The 14637-nt window shown below is 38.4% G+C and overlaps 1 protein-coding gene across 2 annotated transcripts in view; it reads right to left on the reverse strand.

Moving 5' to 3' along the window:
* Positions 1–242: 242 nt before the first annotated feature.
* The window catches only part of CRACR2B (calcium release activated channel regulator 2B), a 43651-nt gene continuing 29256 nt past the window's right edge, over positions 243–14637 (reverse strand). For both annotated transcript variants that reach the window (XM_070765301.1, XM_070765308.1), the window contains 7 exons: positions 13453–13612; positions 12253–12399; positions 11122–11212; positions 10901–10993; positions 8968–9155; positions 5301–5372; positions 243–1697 (listed from right to left, as the gene is read on the reverse strand). In XM_070765301.1, coding sequence (XP_070621402.1) covers positions 1541–1697; positions 5301–5372; positions 8968–9155; positions 10901–10993; positions 11122–11212; positions 12253–12399; positions 13453–13612 — 908 coding nt within the window. In that variant the 3' untranslated portion in view covers positions 243–1540. The remainder of the gene's footprint in view (positions 1698–5300; positions 5373–8967; positions 9156–10900; positions 10994–11121; positions 11213–12252; positions 12400–13452; positions 13613–14637) is intronic.

Consider the following 14637-nt stretch of genomic DNA (forward strand, 5'->3'; position numbering starts at 1 on the left):
TGAACTCGATGACCTTCATGGTCCCTTTCAACTCTAACAATAAATAAGGCAAACAAATCGTAAACCCCGGGTTCGTATCACGAAAAGTTCGTATTAAGGGGCATTGGTAAGACAAGGTATCACTGTACCTCCACGATCTAACATTGATGACCGTCCTCTTTGGATCTTTCCAGAAGAATCTTTTACAACTTGATCAATATATAAAGATGCAGTGTGTGCAAAATAAGATTTCACATTGTTCATTTTATATTTATATTTAGCTTCATTTATTGCAACTTATATTTACATGATTTTATTAATTTTTGTATCTGTACATGCTCCTGTTTAACACATCACAGGATTTGGGGAACAATGTGCAATAGTTATTTCCCTGGGTAATTATAATTACATGAAAATATTACCAAAGCAAAAAAAAGACACCTTTCACTATTTACAATGGAGTGGTAATATGTATCCTCATCAATTATTCACCTGGAGATACTTCCACACACCAATTAATCAGAGAGATAAATAGTGAAATATTCAGTCAAATAACACACATTAATCTAGATTTGTAAAACAACCCATTACACTGTGATCTCTCTCTTGCTCAGTACAAAATTTTACTTAGCAGCTTCAATAAATCTCCATTCAAGGGTTTAAAAAACAAACAAACCCCGGACACCTCAAAGTACTGTTTATCATTGTCCAACAAAACTGACCAGAGATGTTAATCATCTTTTTTCTCTTCTTCATTATTCATTCATGCCTTCATGAATATCCTTCAAGCCCATGAGTCTTCTTTGGATCATTCTCCATTTATACTTCATTTTTGGGCTATATCTGTTCTGTGGAATTTACTGGGAAATATACCTCAGGAGATAAATATATATGTCTCATTCCTCTAAGACAAAGGTATACAAGTGCATGTGCATATCTGTATGCCTATGTGCATTTATTTATTTATCTGTTCAATTTCTATGCCGCCCTTCTCCTGAGACTCAGGGTGGGTGGCTTACAACAAAGGTAATATCATGCTCATACATACCATTATAGGGAAAAAAGGGAGGGTTAGTCCATTATGGGAGCAGACCTAGGTAAGGAACAGAAAGGGTCATGTACAAATCCCTTCAGGCTTTAATAAAGCTACACAATTGTGAAAACTGTGAATAAACCATGAATAAATATGGCAAAAGAGCTGGTAAAAAGTGCTATCTGTTGTAAAAGTAAGACAGGTAAAAATTCCCAAGTTATTAGAAACAGTGACAACAGAGGGAAAGACTTTTTCTTTAAAGCGCATGAGGAAAATTCAATTTTCTGTAGATTCAAGTTAATGTGTATTTTACCTTTAGTGCAAAGAGCTCAAAAAGTGCAAACATTTCTTCATGCTTTCCGGTCCAAAGAACATCTACTTAGAGAGTCTTTCCTTTACAATCAGAAATAGGCAAGCTATGCCGTTTTTGGTTTTTTTTGCAGTGAGTGGGGTTTGCAAAAATGCAGTCCTCGCTTTGTTTAGACTTAGAAAAGAAACATCCTTAAAAAAATAAATGCTGTGTTTCTGTTAGCATCCCCCAGGAAAATGAAATGTCCCCGAGTGATGGCAGCAATGATAGCAGGCACAAGAGTGGTGGCTGGGGATTGAAACATTCTTTTTCAGACTGACCATCTTCTTAGCTTCAACTGTGTCTCTCTGATCGCGCAGACTTTTGTTCATCTCTCTGCTCCAGAGGCAAGCAAGACAAATGCAAGTGTTATGGCTACAGTGTTCACGTTTGCCCTTTCCCCATACCCAAACTTAAATAATTTCCATGCTAGTGATGTATAATGCATTCATAGTATTGCCTAGTCCAGTGATGTCAAACCTTTTTTCTTTGGGTGCTGAAAGAACATGCGTGCACGCTATCGCACATGGGTAAATGCCCACACCCATAATTCAATGCCTGGGGAGGGCAAAAACACCTTCCCCCGCCACCCAGAAACCCCCTGGAGGCTGGAAATGGCCTGTTTCCCAACTTCAGGTGGGCCCAGCAGGCTCATGTTTCACTCTCCCCAGGCTCCAAAGGCTTCCCTGATGCCGGTGGGGCGGGGGCTAAAAACACCCTCTCCCATCCTTCTGGAGACTCTCTGGAAGCCAAAAACGCCCTCCCAGAGCCTCTGTACGAGTCAAAAATCAGCTGGCCATCACACACATGCACATTGGAGTTGAGTTAGGACAACGGCTCGCGTGCCAGCAGATATGTATCCGCGTGCCACCTGTGGCACCCATGCCATAGGTTCACCATCACTGGCCTAGTCATTCCTAAAGTAATATAAACCCTGTTCAGAATATCTCCGGGACCGCGTTCTGCTGCACGAATCCCAGCAACCGATTAGGTCCCACAGAGTTGGCCTTCTCCGGGTTCCATCAACTAAACAATGTCGTTTGGCAGGTCCAGGGGAAGAGCCTTCTCTGTGGTGGCCCCGACTCTCTGGAACCAGCTCCCTCAGGAGATTAGAACTCCCCCACCCTCCTTGCCTTTTGTAAACTCCTTAAAACCCACCTTTGCCGCCAGGCATGGGGGAATTGAGATATCTCCCCCGGGCCTATACAATTTATGTATGGTATGTCTGTGTTTGTGTCTGCTTAATAACAGGGGTTTTTTAAAAAAATGTTTTTAAATTATTAGATTTGTCATGAATTGTTTTATTGCTGTTGTGAGCCGCCCTGAGTCTACGGAGAGGGGTGGCATACAAATCTAAATAATAATAATAATAATAATAATAATAATAATAATAATAATAATACTACTTTGGAAAAATGACTACTGTATTGCACAGCTCTGAGAGGCTGCAAGTCACTAGTGCAGAAATGATTTGACTTCCCTACTACTATGATGTACTACAGCTCCCATAAGTTCTGGTCATATTTCGAAGGTACCAAATTGTAGATTCCATCACCACTGTCAGTCATTAACAGTACTGCGGTCAATAACTGTGTTTGCCTTACCTGCTTAGCTATGGTTCACTTATCCATGATTTATGTGATTAATCAAATGTTCCGAATTTGCATAATGCAGTGAACTAAAAAATTGCTACACTGTGCTCTACTAGCAAGATAATTGTGAATCAATTTATTGTATGAATACAGCCTTAGCAAACAGAGAGAACAAGGAAAGTAAGAAACTATTTGTACAATGACAAATGCTAGCTCAATCATTTCTTTGGCAACTAGATTGCATTTAATAAATTCTGGAGAGCAGTTGCTTGTATAAGGTAGCTATCATATGAGTTCAGCCCAATGTCAATTAGACAAGACGTTTGTGAGTTCAATTTTCCCATTTTGGCAACCATCCAACAAATATTAGACCATCCAATTATTTAATTATACAAAGTAAATTATTAACAGCCTAACACATCGTATAATTATTCTGAATAAAAAAATAGCTTATGCTGGGCGCTCCACAGCAAAAGAAATGAAGGAAAGAAAAATAGTCAAGACTATTTTGTTTGTCTGCATGACATCATTCTGTTTCTTCCATACACCGTGATCAAAATAAATCTTAAGCAATTGTTATCTGTAAATGAGGCCAATAACTCTTAACAGCTGCCTTATTTTTCAGAGTATAATATGCACCGGAGTATAAGATACACCTTAGTTTTTAGGGTGGAAAATGGGGGGGGAATTTGCCTACCAGGTATTCATCTGGCTAGTGTCCTTCGTCTGGTCAGCTTCAGCACATTATTTTATCCCCTAATTAGGGGCTTTAAAAAACCTTTTTTGGAGCGAGTAACAATGAAAAAGCCTTCAAGCCTGTAAGGGCTGGGAATATCGCTAGCATCTCATTGGGGCTGGAATAAAACTTATTCTAAGCAAGTAGCAATGAAAAAAGGCCTGCAAGCACTTACTTTAGGGCTGGAAAAACTTTCTCTGGAGAGAGTAACAATTAAAAAGCCTGCAAACCAGTAAGTGCTGGGATGATTGTTAGCATCTTGTTGAGGCTGGAAAAAAAACTTTAAAAAAACTACATTCAGAGTGTAAGACGCACCCAAATTTTCAGGGAGGAAAAAAGTGTGTCTTATGCTCCAAAAAATATGGTAATTCCCCTGTAGACCTCCCAACACTTAAATAACTGTTTTCTCTTGATTGTAAGTTAAATATGTTAACTTATGGTATGAAGTTATGAATGTTCCAACACTGGAAGTTTTTAAGAAGATGTTGGATAACTATTTGTCTTGCTGGCAATATGCTGACTCTGTAAAACACTTAGAGAGGGCTGTAAAGCACTGTGAAGCAATATACAGTGGTACCTCTACTTACAAACTTAATTTGTTCTGTGATCAGGTTCTTAAATAGAAACGTTTGTAAGAAGAAGCAATTTTTCCCATAGGAATCAATGTAAAAACAAATAAAGTATGTGATTGGGGAAACCACAGGGAGGGTAAAGGCCCTGTTTCCTCCCAGGAGATGCTAGAGAGACCCCATGGAGGCTTCTCCCTGCCTTTTCCAGCCCTGTTGCCTCCCAGGAGAAACCACAAAGGTTTCTCCCTGCCTTTTCTGGCCCTGTTTCCTCCCAAGAGATTCCTGGAGAGGCCCCAGAAAGGTTTCTCCCTGCCTTTTCCAGCCCTGTTGCCTCCCAGGAGATTCCTAGAGAGGCCCCACAAAGGTTTCTCCCTGCCTTTTCTGGCCCTGTTTCCTCCCAAGAGATTCCTGGAGAGGCCCCACAGAGGCTTCTTCCCACCTTTTCTGGCCCCGTTTCCTCCCAGGAGATTCTTAGAGAGGCCCCACAGTGGCTTCTCCCTGCCTTTTCCAGTTACAGTTTTGGGGGGTCGGGTTTGTAAGTGGAAAATGGTTCTTGAGAAGAGGCAAACAAATCTTGAACACCCGGTTCTTATCTAGAAAAGTTTGTAAGTAGAGGTGTTTGTAGGTAGTGGTACCACTGTATATGTCTAAGTGCTATTGCTATTCACTAGATTTCACCCAGTGATCCGTCACTCATAGGCTGCAGTCTACTATTGGTCTGTTCAGAACTGGGCCATAAACATGGCAGATGAGCTCCACTTGCACATGTAGCTCCACCCACGTGTATAGCTCCATTTGTACAAGTGGCCAGCACATGTGCCTGCTGCTCACGCAAATAGAGCTTTGCACACATGCACGCTCACCCACCACTTGAGCTGAACCATCCCGTCTGCCTCCACCCCTGCTGGTCCATAAAACCAGAAAGGCTGGAGTCGCTGCCCCAAAGAGGTCGACTTTCTGAAGCTGCTGTATTCGAGTATTTTCCAAATAACTGAACAGTCACTCACTCTTCCAACCATTCCTTTTCAGATACCTTTCTTACCTGAGGAGCTCCAACTGACGCAAGAGGCTTCGCTTTTCTTTCTGCATATTCTTAGAAGCTTGAAATATATCTCTGGGATAGAAGCAAGGGAAAAAAAAGATTTCATATATGTGAATCTGTATTTTATTCTTTTGCAAACATTAATATTGGCTAAGACGTAGTAGTACTGCTGCCGGTAACTATATATGGTGGCCTAAGTAAATTAACACTAATTATGTCTCCCCTACTTAGCATGCTGCACAATGGCGTAAGGTTGCTTGTGTGCTTTGGGCTTAATTCTAAGTATGAATCAAGTCATGGTAATTTGAAAGGTTGCAAATTTATGGTTTCATATAAAGTACAAACCCACCTATTTTGGTTTACCGAACACATTTAAAACAAAAAATGGCTGTGCCATATTTTTCAGAGTATAAGACGCACCTTTTTCCTCCCTAAAAGAGGCTGATAATTTGGGTGTATCTTATACTTTGAATGTAGCTTTTTTGCAGCCCTAACTAGCTGCTAATGATCTTCCCAGCCCTTACCTTGCATTGTTTCTCTCTGCAAAGAATATTTTCCAAGCCCTAAGTCTTTGCAGGGGTTTTTTCATTGCTCTAACCTGCTCCAAATAAGTTTCTTTCCAGCCCTAACCAGGTTCTCACAATGTTCCCAGCTCTTACCGGCTTGCAAGCTCTTTCATTGTTACTCTCTGCAAAGAATGTTTTCCAAACCATGTCTTTGTACTTTGTTTTTTCATTCTGTACTTGCTCCAAATAAGTTTTTTTCCAGCCCTAATGAGGAGCTAACGATCTTCCCAGCTCTTACTGCCTTGAACGCTTTTTCATTGTTACTCCGAATAAGGTTTTTTTAAGCCCTAACCAGGGGATAAAATAATGTGCTGAAGCTGACGACTAAGGACTCTAGCCAGATGAATACTTGGTGAGCAGATTCTTTTCTCCATTTTCCTCCCCAAAAACTAAGGTGCATCTTATACTCCAGTGGGTTTTATACTCCAAAAAATATAGTACATGATATGAACTTGGACTATTTGTTAACGGTCTATTGTTATCTCAGGTTTATAGACAAGGATATTTACTTATCTGTCTTTTCTCAAAGGGCATTCATATGTCCTTATCCCCCCCTCAATGATTGCATATATTCACAAGATATAGTTTGGCCCTAAGATACAGGTCAAGTGACATCCAGGGAGTCCTCAGCATCCAAAGTTCATTTAGCAACAGAATTCTCACCAGAATTGTTTTTATTTGGAATATTCAAAAAGGACAACAGTAAAGCAAAAAAAATACTTAATACTACACATTACAACTGCAGCCAGAATTATCTTGGAACAATTTTGGAAAAACGCAGAAATCACCCCAAAAAGATTCGGAGTATTACGAGGTATGGGTACAATGGCCCAGATGGATTAAGTTAAGAAAGAGAAATAAGAAAATCACAAATGATACATAAAAGCTAGTAAAACACAGGATGTAAATATGTAAATATAAATGGTTTGAATAAGGATATTGTGATTGTATGTGTTAATGAAATATCTGATGTAGCAATGCAGAAATTATTATTATTGTTGTTGTTATTGTTGTTGTTGTTATTATTATTATTATTATTATTTATTAGATTTGTATGCCGCCCCTCTCCGGAGACTCGGAGCGGCTCACAACAACAAAACAGTACAAATCCAAAGGTTAAAACAATTTAAAACCCTTAATATAAGAAACAAACATACATCTCATACGAACCATACGTAAAGTGGAAATGGCCCAGGGGAATCAATTTCCCCATGCCTGACGGCAGAGGTGGGTTTTAAGGAGTTTGCGAAAGGCAAGGAGGGTGGGGGCAATCCTAATCTTTGGGGGGAGTTGATTCCAGAGGGTTGGGGCCGCCACAGAAAAGGCTCTTCCCCTGGGTCCCGCCAGGTGACATTATTTTGTCGATGGGACCTGGAGAAGGCCAACTCTGTGGGACCTAACTGGTTGCTGGGATTCGTGCGGCAGAAGGCGGTCTTGGAGATATTCTGGTCCGATGCCATGAAGGGCTTTATATAGATAAATATATATATCAGAGAAATACTGATTGTTATGTTGATATTACAGTTTTTCTTTTTCTTTTTTATTTCTCTTTTTTGTTTCTTTGTTTGTCTGTCTTTAAAAAAATGTTTGAAAATCAATAACATTTATTTTTTTAAAAGAGCACTGAAAAAAGGGACTTAAGACCATCTTCACACTTAGGGCTACTGCAGCATCCTATAGACATATGACCATCATTCATCACCTTCCCAGCCAATTACCAACAAACGATGTCAGTGAGGGAAGCCAGATCTGGTTAACTACTATGTGATTCACTTAATAATTGCAGTGATTGGCTTAACAGACGTAGCCAAAAAAAGGTCACTACTCTCTTAACTGCCTTGCTTAGCAATAAAATTCCGGTCCCAATTATGGTTGTAAGTCATGGACTACCTGTACCTGTTTACCTGAGCACACCAAAACAGCTTTTTAGGTAACTTTATTTTTGATACTTTCATCTCATCTAAAACATTGTGTCTATAGACAGTGATAGTTATTGTTTTTCAACAATCACCAACTTTGACTCTCCAAATGTGTTTCTACTTCAACTCCTGTCGTAGGCATTTGGGATTTAATGCTCATTGTGTTTGAAGCAGACCGCATCAGTAAAAACCGGATGAAATTGTTACACAGAGGACAGGGCCATTCTCTTACCTCTCCTTAACACTGAAAGCAGGTTTTGGTCAATTAAGTTATAGCAAATAAATTATTTACCACTTGATAACCTACAGTAACTGGTTACTTGACTGGCAACTATGATTCTCAAATGACATATTTTTCTAAACATTAAAGTAATTGATTTCTGTGGAGATAATGATATTGTTTGTTTTGTTCCAGCACTGTCACACCCTGTAGGTTTTGACAAAAGAAGGCCTCATAGTTAAAGGTTGGTGTGTTTGTTATCCAAGCTAATTCCATCATGAAGTTGCTAGAAAAACGTAATTGGAAAAAGACTTCCATCATTAGTTTATCTCAAGGAAAGGCACTATGCCTTTGTGTACTTGAGATTTATGAAGATTGTTGTTGAGTAGGGAAAATGAAATATCAGAAATTAGTCAACCTTAAAGAGTTATCAATGTGCAGCAGCCACATACAACAGAATTGCTTTTCTAATATTTCCATTCTAACTAGGGGATGCCAGAATACATCCGGGTCCACCTTCTGCCGCACAAATCCCAGCAACCGGTTAGGTCCCACAGAATCGGTCTTCTTCGGGTCCCGTCAACTAAACAATGTCGTCTGGCGGGACCCAGGGAAAAAGCCTTCTCTGTGGCGATCCTGACCCTCTGGAACCAGCTCCCTCCGGAGATCAGAATTGCCCCCACCCTCCTTGCCTTTCGTAAGCTCCTTAAAACCCACCTCTGTCGTCAGGCTTCAGGGAACTGAACTACCCTTTTCCCCCTAGGCCTATGCAATTTATGCATGGTATATTTGTGTGTATGTTTGGTTTTAATAAGGGTTTTTTAATTATTTTAAACATTAGATTTGTTACATGCTGTTTATTACTGTTGTTAGCCGCCCCCAGTCTACGGAGAGGGGCGCCATACAAATCTAATAAATAAATAAAATAAATAAATAAATTTTGTCCTTATCCCTGGTCATACCTGTTTTTCTGATCTTGCTCTACCTGGGCTTCTTTTTGCAATTCTTGCAACCGACTTTGTGCTACTTCCAGCTCCCATTTGGTCCTTTCCAGCTGATCCAGGAGATTTTCACTCAGGATTTGTAATCTCTCATTTTGTATACGCATTTCTAGTTGCTCAGAATGCTGGCAGTGTAATTGGTGTTCCAACTAAATATAGACATGTATAAAACAAAATAAATACAGTCTGAATGAAATCTAGGATTGCAGTAAGAACAATAGATGATTTTGTTACTGTTTTATCCTTGGAGTATGTTTTTTTATTTATTGCCTACAACAATGTGGATACAATAATTATTCAAACAAATTCTTAACTGTGTTCTTTCAAGAATAATTATATAATTGTGACATGAATAAATACAGTCCTTTTTGCTTTGGTGGTGAATAGTATATCAGACCAGAGTGAAATATGAATGGAGATGAAACCCTGCCAAAGTTATGGGCCTGGAGGTTTAAGGAGGATAGCAGATACTATTCAAAAGCAGTTGGGCCAGGCCTTGCAGATTAAGATAAGATTTCAAAACAAACTTGGCTTACAATCATGGATTCCTACGTCAGGAATTTTATGATGTTTGTTATATCAATATTATGCAATTGGCTCTCAACCAGACAGCTGTTACTTAAACCAATCAGGAATGGTTATAGGTAATCATAGACATATCCACCCCAAATGAAAGGACTCCCTGTAAAAACTATTTGCTTGCCACACCACAAGATATAAATTTCTTAACAGAGGTGGCAGGCTAGGCTACATCCCTCTTCAAATGGGCATTTAAAACTTATATCTTTCCTTGAATAGAATAGAGGCTTTGTCCACTTTAGCTCTGATCTCATCCATGACAGTTTCCAAAAAGGTATTCAGAAGAGAAGAATCCTATTGTGATGAAATGGAAGGGCAGAAATAAAATCCTAGGTGGACAATAAGGCGAGAAATATTACAAGAGAACGAGTTCGAACTATTTATTAAAAGAGAAATGGCCTTCTTCTTCCAAGAAAACAAAAGAGAAATGTTTCCTGACTTTGCAAACAAGATCTTTTCAAAGCCTATCATATTTATTCCTGCAATGCTAATATTAATGTACCAGCAAGAAGGATTTCATATTGTTCAACTCATAGGCATGCCCAGCCATCCCTGAAGGACCACAACATATTTAATGCTTTGTACAAATCACAAACCAAAGACTGTAAAAATAACACAAAGCTTTCACACCACATCTTTCAATCATGTCTTGATGTAACATGGCAATGAAAGGACAATAGAAAGCCTACAAATGATAATATGAGTATTTATTGGAACCAAATGGACTAAAAATGATGAAATAATAAATAGAGCAGAAAGCATTTTACTTCTTCCTTTTCCAACAGGTGTATATCTTATTTTGCAATTTGTACAATAACCTCTTGTACCCTAATCCAGTTCTAGTTCTGCAAAAAATACTGTCAGCCAGACAAAAGGTACTTCCCAATGCATCTTTGCATCACTTGTGCATATACAAAAGCTTATTTTAAGCTATGAGTTTCTCTTGGTGAAATCAACAAATACAAGCAGCCTTTCTTTAATTGTGCATCCTCCAAACATTTACCAAGGATTCTGGAAATCATAACCCAGTATAGTTAGGGAACACTAGACTGGGCAAGGATAGTTTCTAGTAAAGATTGTTACCTCTTTATTGAACAATAACTTTGGTTGTTGTTGCTGTTGTTGTTGTTGTTGTTGTTGTTGTTATTGTTATTATTATTATTATTATTATTATTATTATTATTATTATTATTATTATTATTTAGATTTGTATTCCACCCCTCTCCAAAGACTCGGAGCGGCTCACAACATGCAATATACAGAGTACAAATCCAATATTAAAAACATGAAAGGATGAGAAGCAGGTCTCGGTCACCTTTTTCTGTCGGTAAAGAATTTTCTCAAATTCTTGCTCTTTGTTCTGCAACTCTTTCTGAAACATGTGGTTTTTCTCAAGCCTTGTAGACTCCTGGAAAAAAAAAGAGAGGAACAGGTGTTCCTTTTTTCCCCTCCTTCCTCCATTAAAACATCCCCAGCATTTGCCAAACATCATAGGAGTAATCAAGGATTAGGATTGCGTGCAGATCAGGAGTTTACCTGCTGGACCAGCCGTTCTCTTTCAGCTTTAATTTGTTGCTCCATTTCCTCATAGAGACACCTGATTTCTCGGTCATGGTCTGTTTCTCTTCTAAAAGAATAGAACAGGAAGAAGGAGATGAGGAAAAAGTGCATAACGGGGTGTTTTTCAAACTTGGCAACCATGCTGGTTAGAGAATTCTGGCAGCTGAAGTTCACACATATTAAAGTTGCTGAGTCTGAAAAACATAGGTTGGGTAAAATAAATAAAAAATGAAAACAAAATAAGAGAATAGAGGAAATATTTTCTTTAGGGCAAAATAAATACAGTTTACCTGTCACTTTTCAAATTATGACGTTCTCACAGCCCTACAAAAATATCAGAATGTTTAAATAGTTGCTGCCCATCAAAAAGAAAAATTCCTAAAAAGAAAAACTCAGGATTCTTTATAACAGGCTTAATATGTTGCTTCTGGACAGTGAATGTTTGCTGTAAGTTTTACAACCCTATCTGCAATCTTTAGCAACTGTAACTTGGCTTTGGAAAAATTATTCCAGTAAGACTCATTGTTCTCAAAGGGCAAACTGTATCAAATGACTATAAAATAAAAGATTAGATTAATTGTGTTTTATAATAAATTGACATGACTGATTTAAATTACTGACATTTTATCTCTTTTATTTTATTCACAAAGAGCTGGCCAATCTTGGCCTCAAAATTAAGCCCCATATTTTACTTCAATTATGCCTCCATGCTGTGCATGAATATTTTATCATCAACAATATTATACAATTTTTTTTGCCTTCTAATTAAAACTTTAGACACTATTTTACTTTCCCAACATAATCTTTCTCCTAGAGGTCTGTAAAAAGCATGCATAAGCACACCAGCATGCCTACCGTTCCTGTCCTAATGTCCCATGTATTCGTAAAATATAATGTACTCATAACCATGCTTGTGCATCTTATATATTCACAATCATGCTTATACTTTGTCTGTAATCATATTCATGCTTGACAAAATAAATATAAATAAATAAATAACAATAGATTCCCACATTCTGCTAGTCCCTGTTGATGGTCCATGGGAAGCCTATGCTCCAGTCTTCATTTAAATAAAAGAGGCATTCAGACATTATGGGAATTGCTTACCGTTTTAAAACCAGTTCCATGGATTCTTTCTCATGGTGCAGATCTTTGATGCATGACGAAATATGGGAAAGAAACTCTTCAAAACTGGCTAGGAGTTCGGGTGCCTCTTTTCGGATTCGAATCCAAAGCTCTTGAACTTCACCCTGACTGGAGTAAAGACAATGGAGATTCTAGCAGAATGCTTTTAAAGACACAGCTTTAAGTTCTGCTCCTACCCACACTTCCTTAAGAACAAGCAAACCACAAGAGGAAAGGCATAAAGATTTCCGCATTTCCGCCTTCAAAATAGTTTTGGTTGACTCTTATTACATTACCAACCCAATTTTTCCAATTTTTGCTCTTCTTCCTTCACTAACATTGTCACAGAATCATGCATTAGCCCTCATTGGCCTAGAAACATAGAAACATAGAAGTCTGACGGGAGAAAAAGACCTCCTGGTCCAACTAGTCTGCCCTTATACTATTTTCTGTATTTTATCTTAGGATGGATATATGTTTATCCCAGGCATGTTTAAATTCAGTTACTGTGGATTTATCTACCACGTCTGCTGGAAGTTTGTTCCAAGGATCTACTACTCTTTCAGTAAAATAATATTTTCTCATGTTGCTTTTGATCTTTCCCCCAACTAACTTCAGATTGTGTCCCCTTGTTCTTGTGTTCACTTTCCTATTAAAAACACTTCCCTCCTGGACCTTATTTAACCCTTTAATATATTTAAATGTTTCGATCATGTCCCCCCCTTTTCCTTCTGTTCTCCAGACTATATAGATTGAGTTCATTAAGTCTTTCCTGATACGTTTTATGCTTAAGACCTTCCAGCATTCTTGTAGCCCGTCTTTGGACCCGTTCAATTTTGTCAATATCTTTTTGTAGGTGAGCAACAGAAACGCAGAAGAGTTAGCAACATTTTCCCATAGGCAAAAGAATTCCAAATAGATTTACTACAGCCCTCACTTCCAGTCAATGTAACCAGTGGTAAGAGATACTAGGAGCTGTAATTCAGCAGCAGCTGGAAAACCAGATGGTCTTCACCCCTATTGTACATATTAAAGGCAATAGATATAGCTCACTGATTATATAGCGAAGAGTCTGCCGTACAAAATTCAAGGCAACCTTTTTTGAACGTGAAGCTGTTGAATGAAACAATTATCATAATCATACTCTAATGGAAAAAGACAGATTGGAGAGTTCCATCTTACTCTTCAAAGACCTGGGGTGCTTCAAACTGCTCCAGCACAGAGCAAAACTGTTTCTCCCCTTCATCTGTCTGGTCCAATTCTCCTGACCAGCTAGACTCAAAGGTCTCCTCGTGACTGGAATTTTCAAAGTTCTGGTGTGGCTCGTTTCCTATGAACTTCCCTATGAAAATAAGTGAAAGAACACGAGATCACCCTGCAGCCCACAAAGAGGAAATTTGCTTTAGGTTCTTTTGATCTGGTTTGTAAAGAGAGAAAAGTACAATATTGACTGGAAGCCCACTGAAGTTGTCAACTTCAAGGCAACAGTCCCAGACTGCAGTATCAGGACCTACATAATTAATTGGAGAAGCAAAATTAGAGACCCTTTGTGAAATAGCAAGTCTATAACCCCATCTTAACTTAGAAAGTGGCTTTCTAAATCGCACTAGCTATGTAGATTATTATTATTAACAAGAACAACAACAATCTTCCCCCTGATCAATGAATTTTTAAGTATGAGTGTTGAATGATTGGTTTGATAGGTTTTACTTTCTTTTAAATTGAATTTAATGGTTGTTTTTATGTAGTATTAATTGGATTTATATTATTGTTCTGTTTTTGCATATGCTATGAGCCACCCCAAGTCCTCAGAGAGGGACGGTATACAAATCCAAATAAATAAATAAATAAATAAATAAATGAATGAATGAATGAATGAATGAAGGAATGAATGAATGAAGGAACGAACGAACAAACAAACAAACAAACAAACAAACAAACAAACACATTAGGTAGGAAACCCTACACTACTTCAGATAAATGGTTATCCAACATCTTCTTAAAAACTTCCAGTGTTGAAGTATTCACAACTTCTGGAGGCAAGCAGTTCTAACAGGTTAATTGTTCTAACTTAGGATGTCCTAAGAACAATAGGACTGAGCATCCTTAGCTCACCCAAATAATTTATGCAGTGAACAGTGGTTACTCTGTGGCAATGAAGGTAATTCTGCTTATCCTCCTTCCCTCACTTAGTACTCACAAGTATGTCTGAGTATAAACCTCAGTCACTCCAGCCATCCAAACATTTCACCATCTAGCTGCAAATTCTGGAAACTACTGTCAATCATACTAGGAAGGCAGCTTCATGGTCTTAAAAATATTCTCTGCCATTCTATACAGGTAGTCTTCTACTTACTGTATGGCTGC

This window comes from Erythrolamprus reginae, chromosome 1, assembly GCF_031021105.1.
Source record: "Erythrolamprus reginae isolate rEryReg1 chromosome 1, rEryReg1.hap1, whole genome shotgun sequence".
NCBI classification, from domain to species: domain Eukaryota; kingdom Metazoa; phylum Chordata; class Lepidosauria; order Squamata; family Dipsadidae; genus Erythrolamprus; species Erythrolamprus reginae.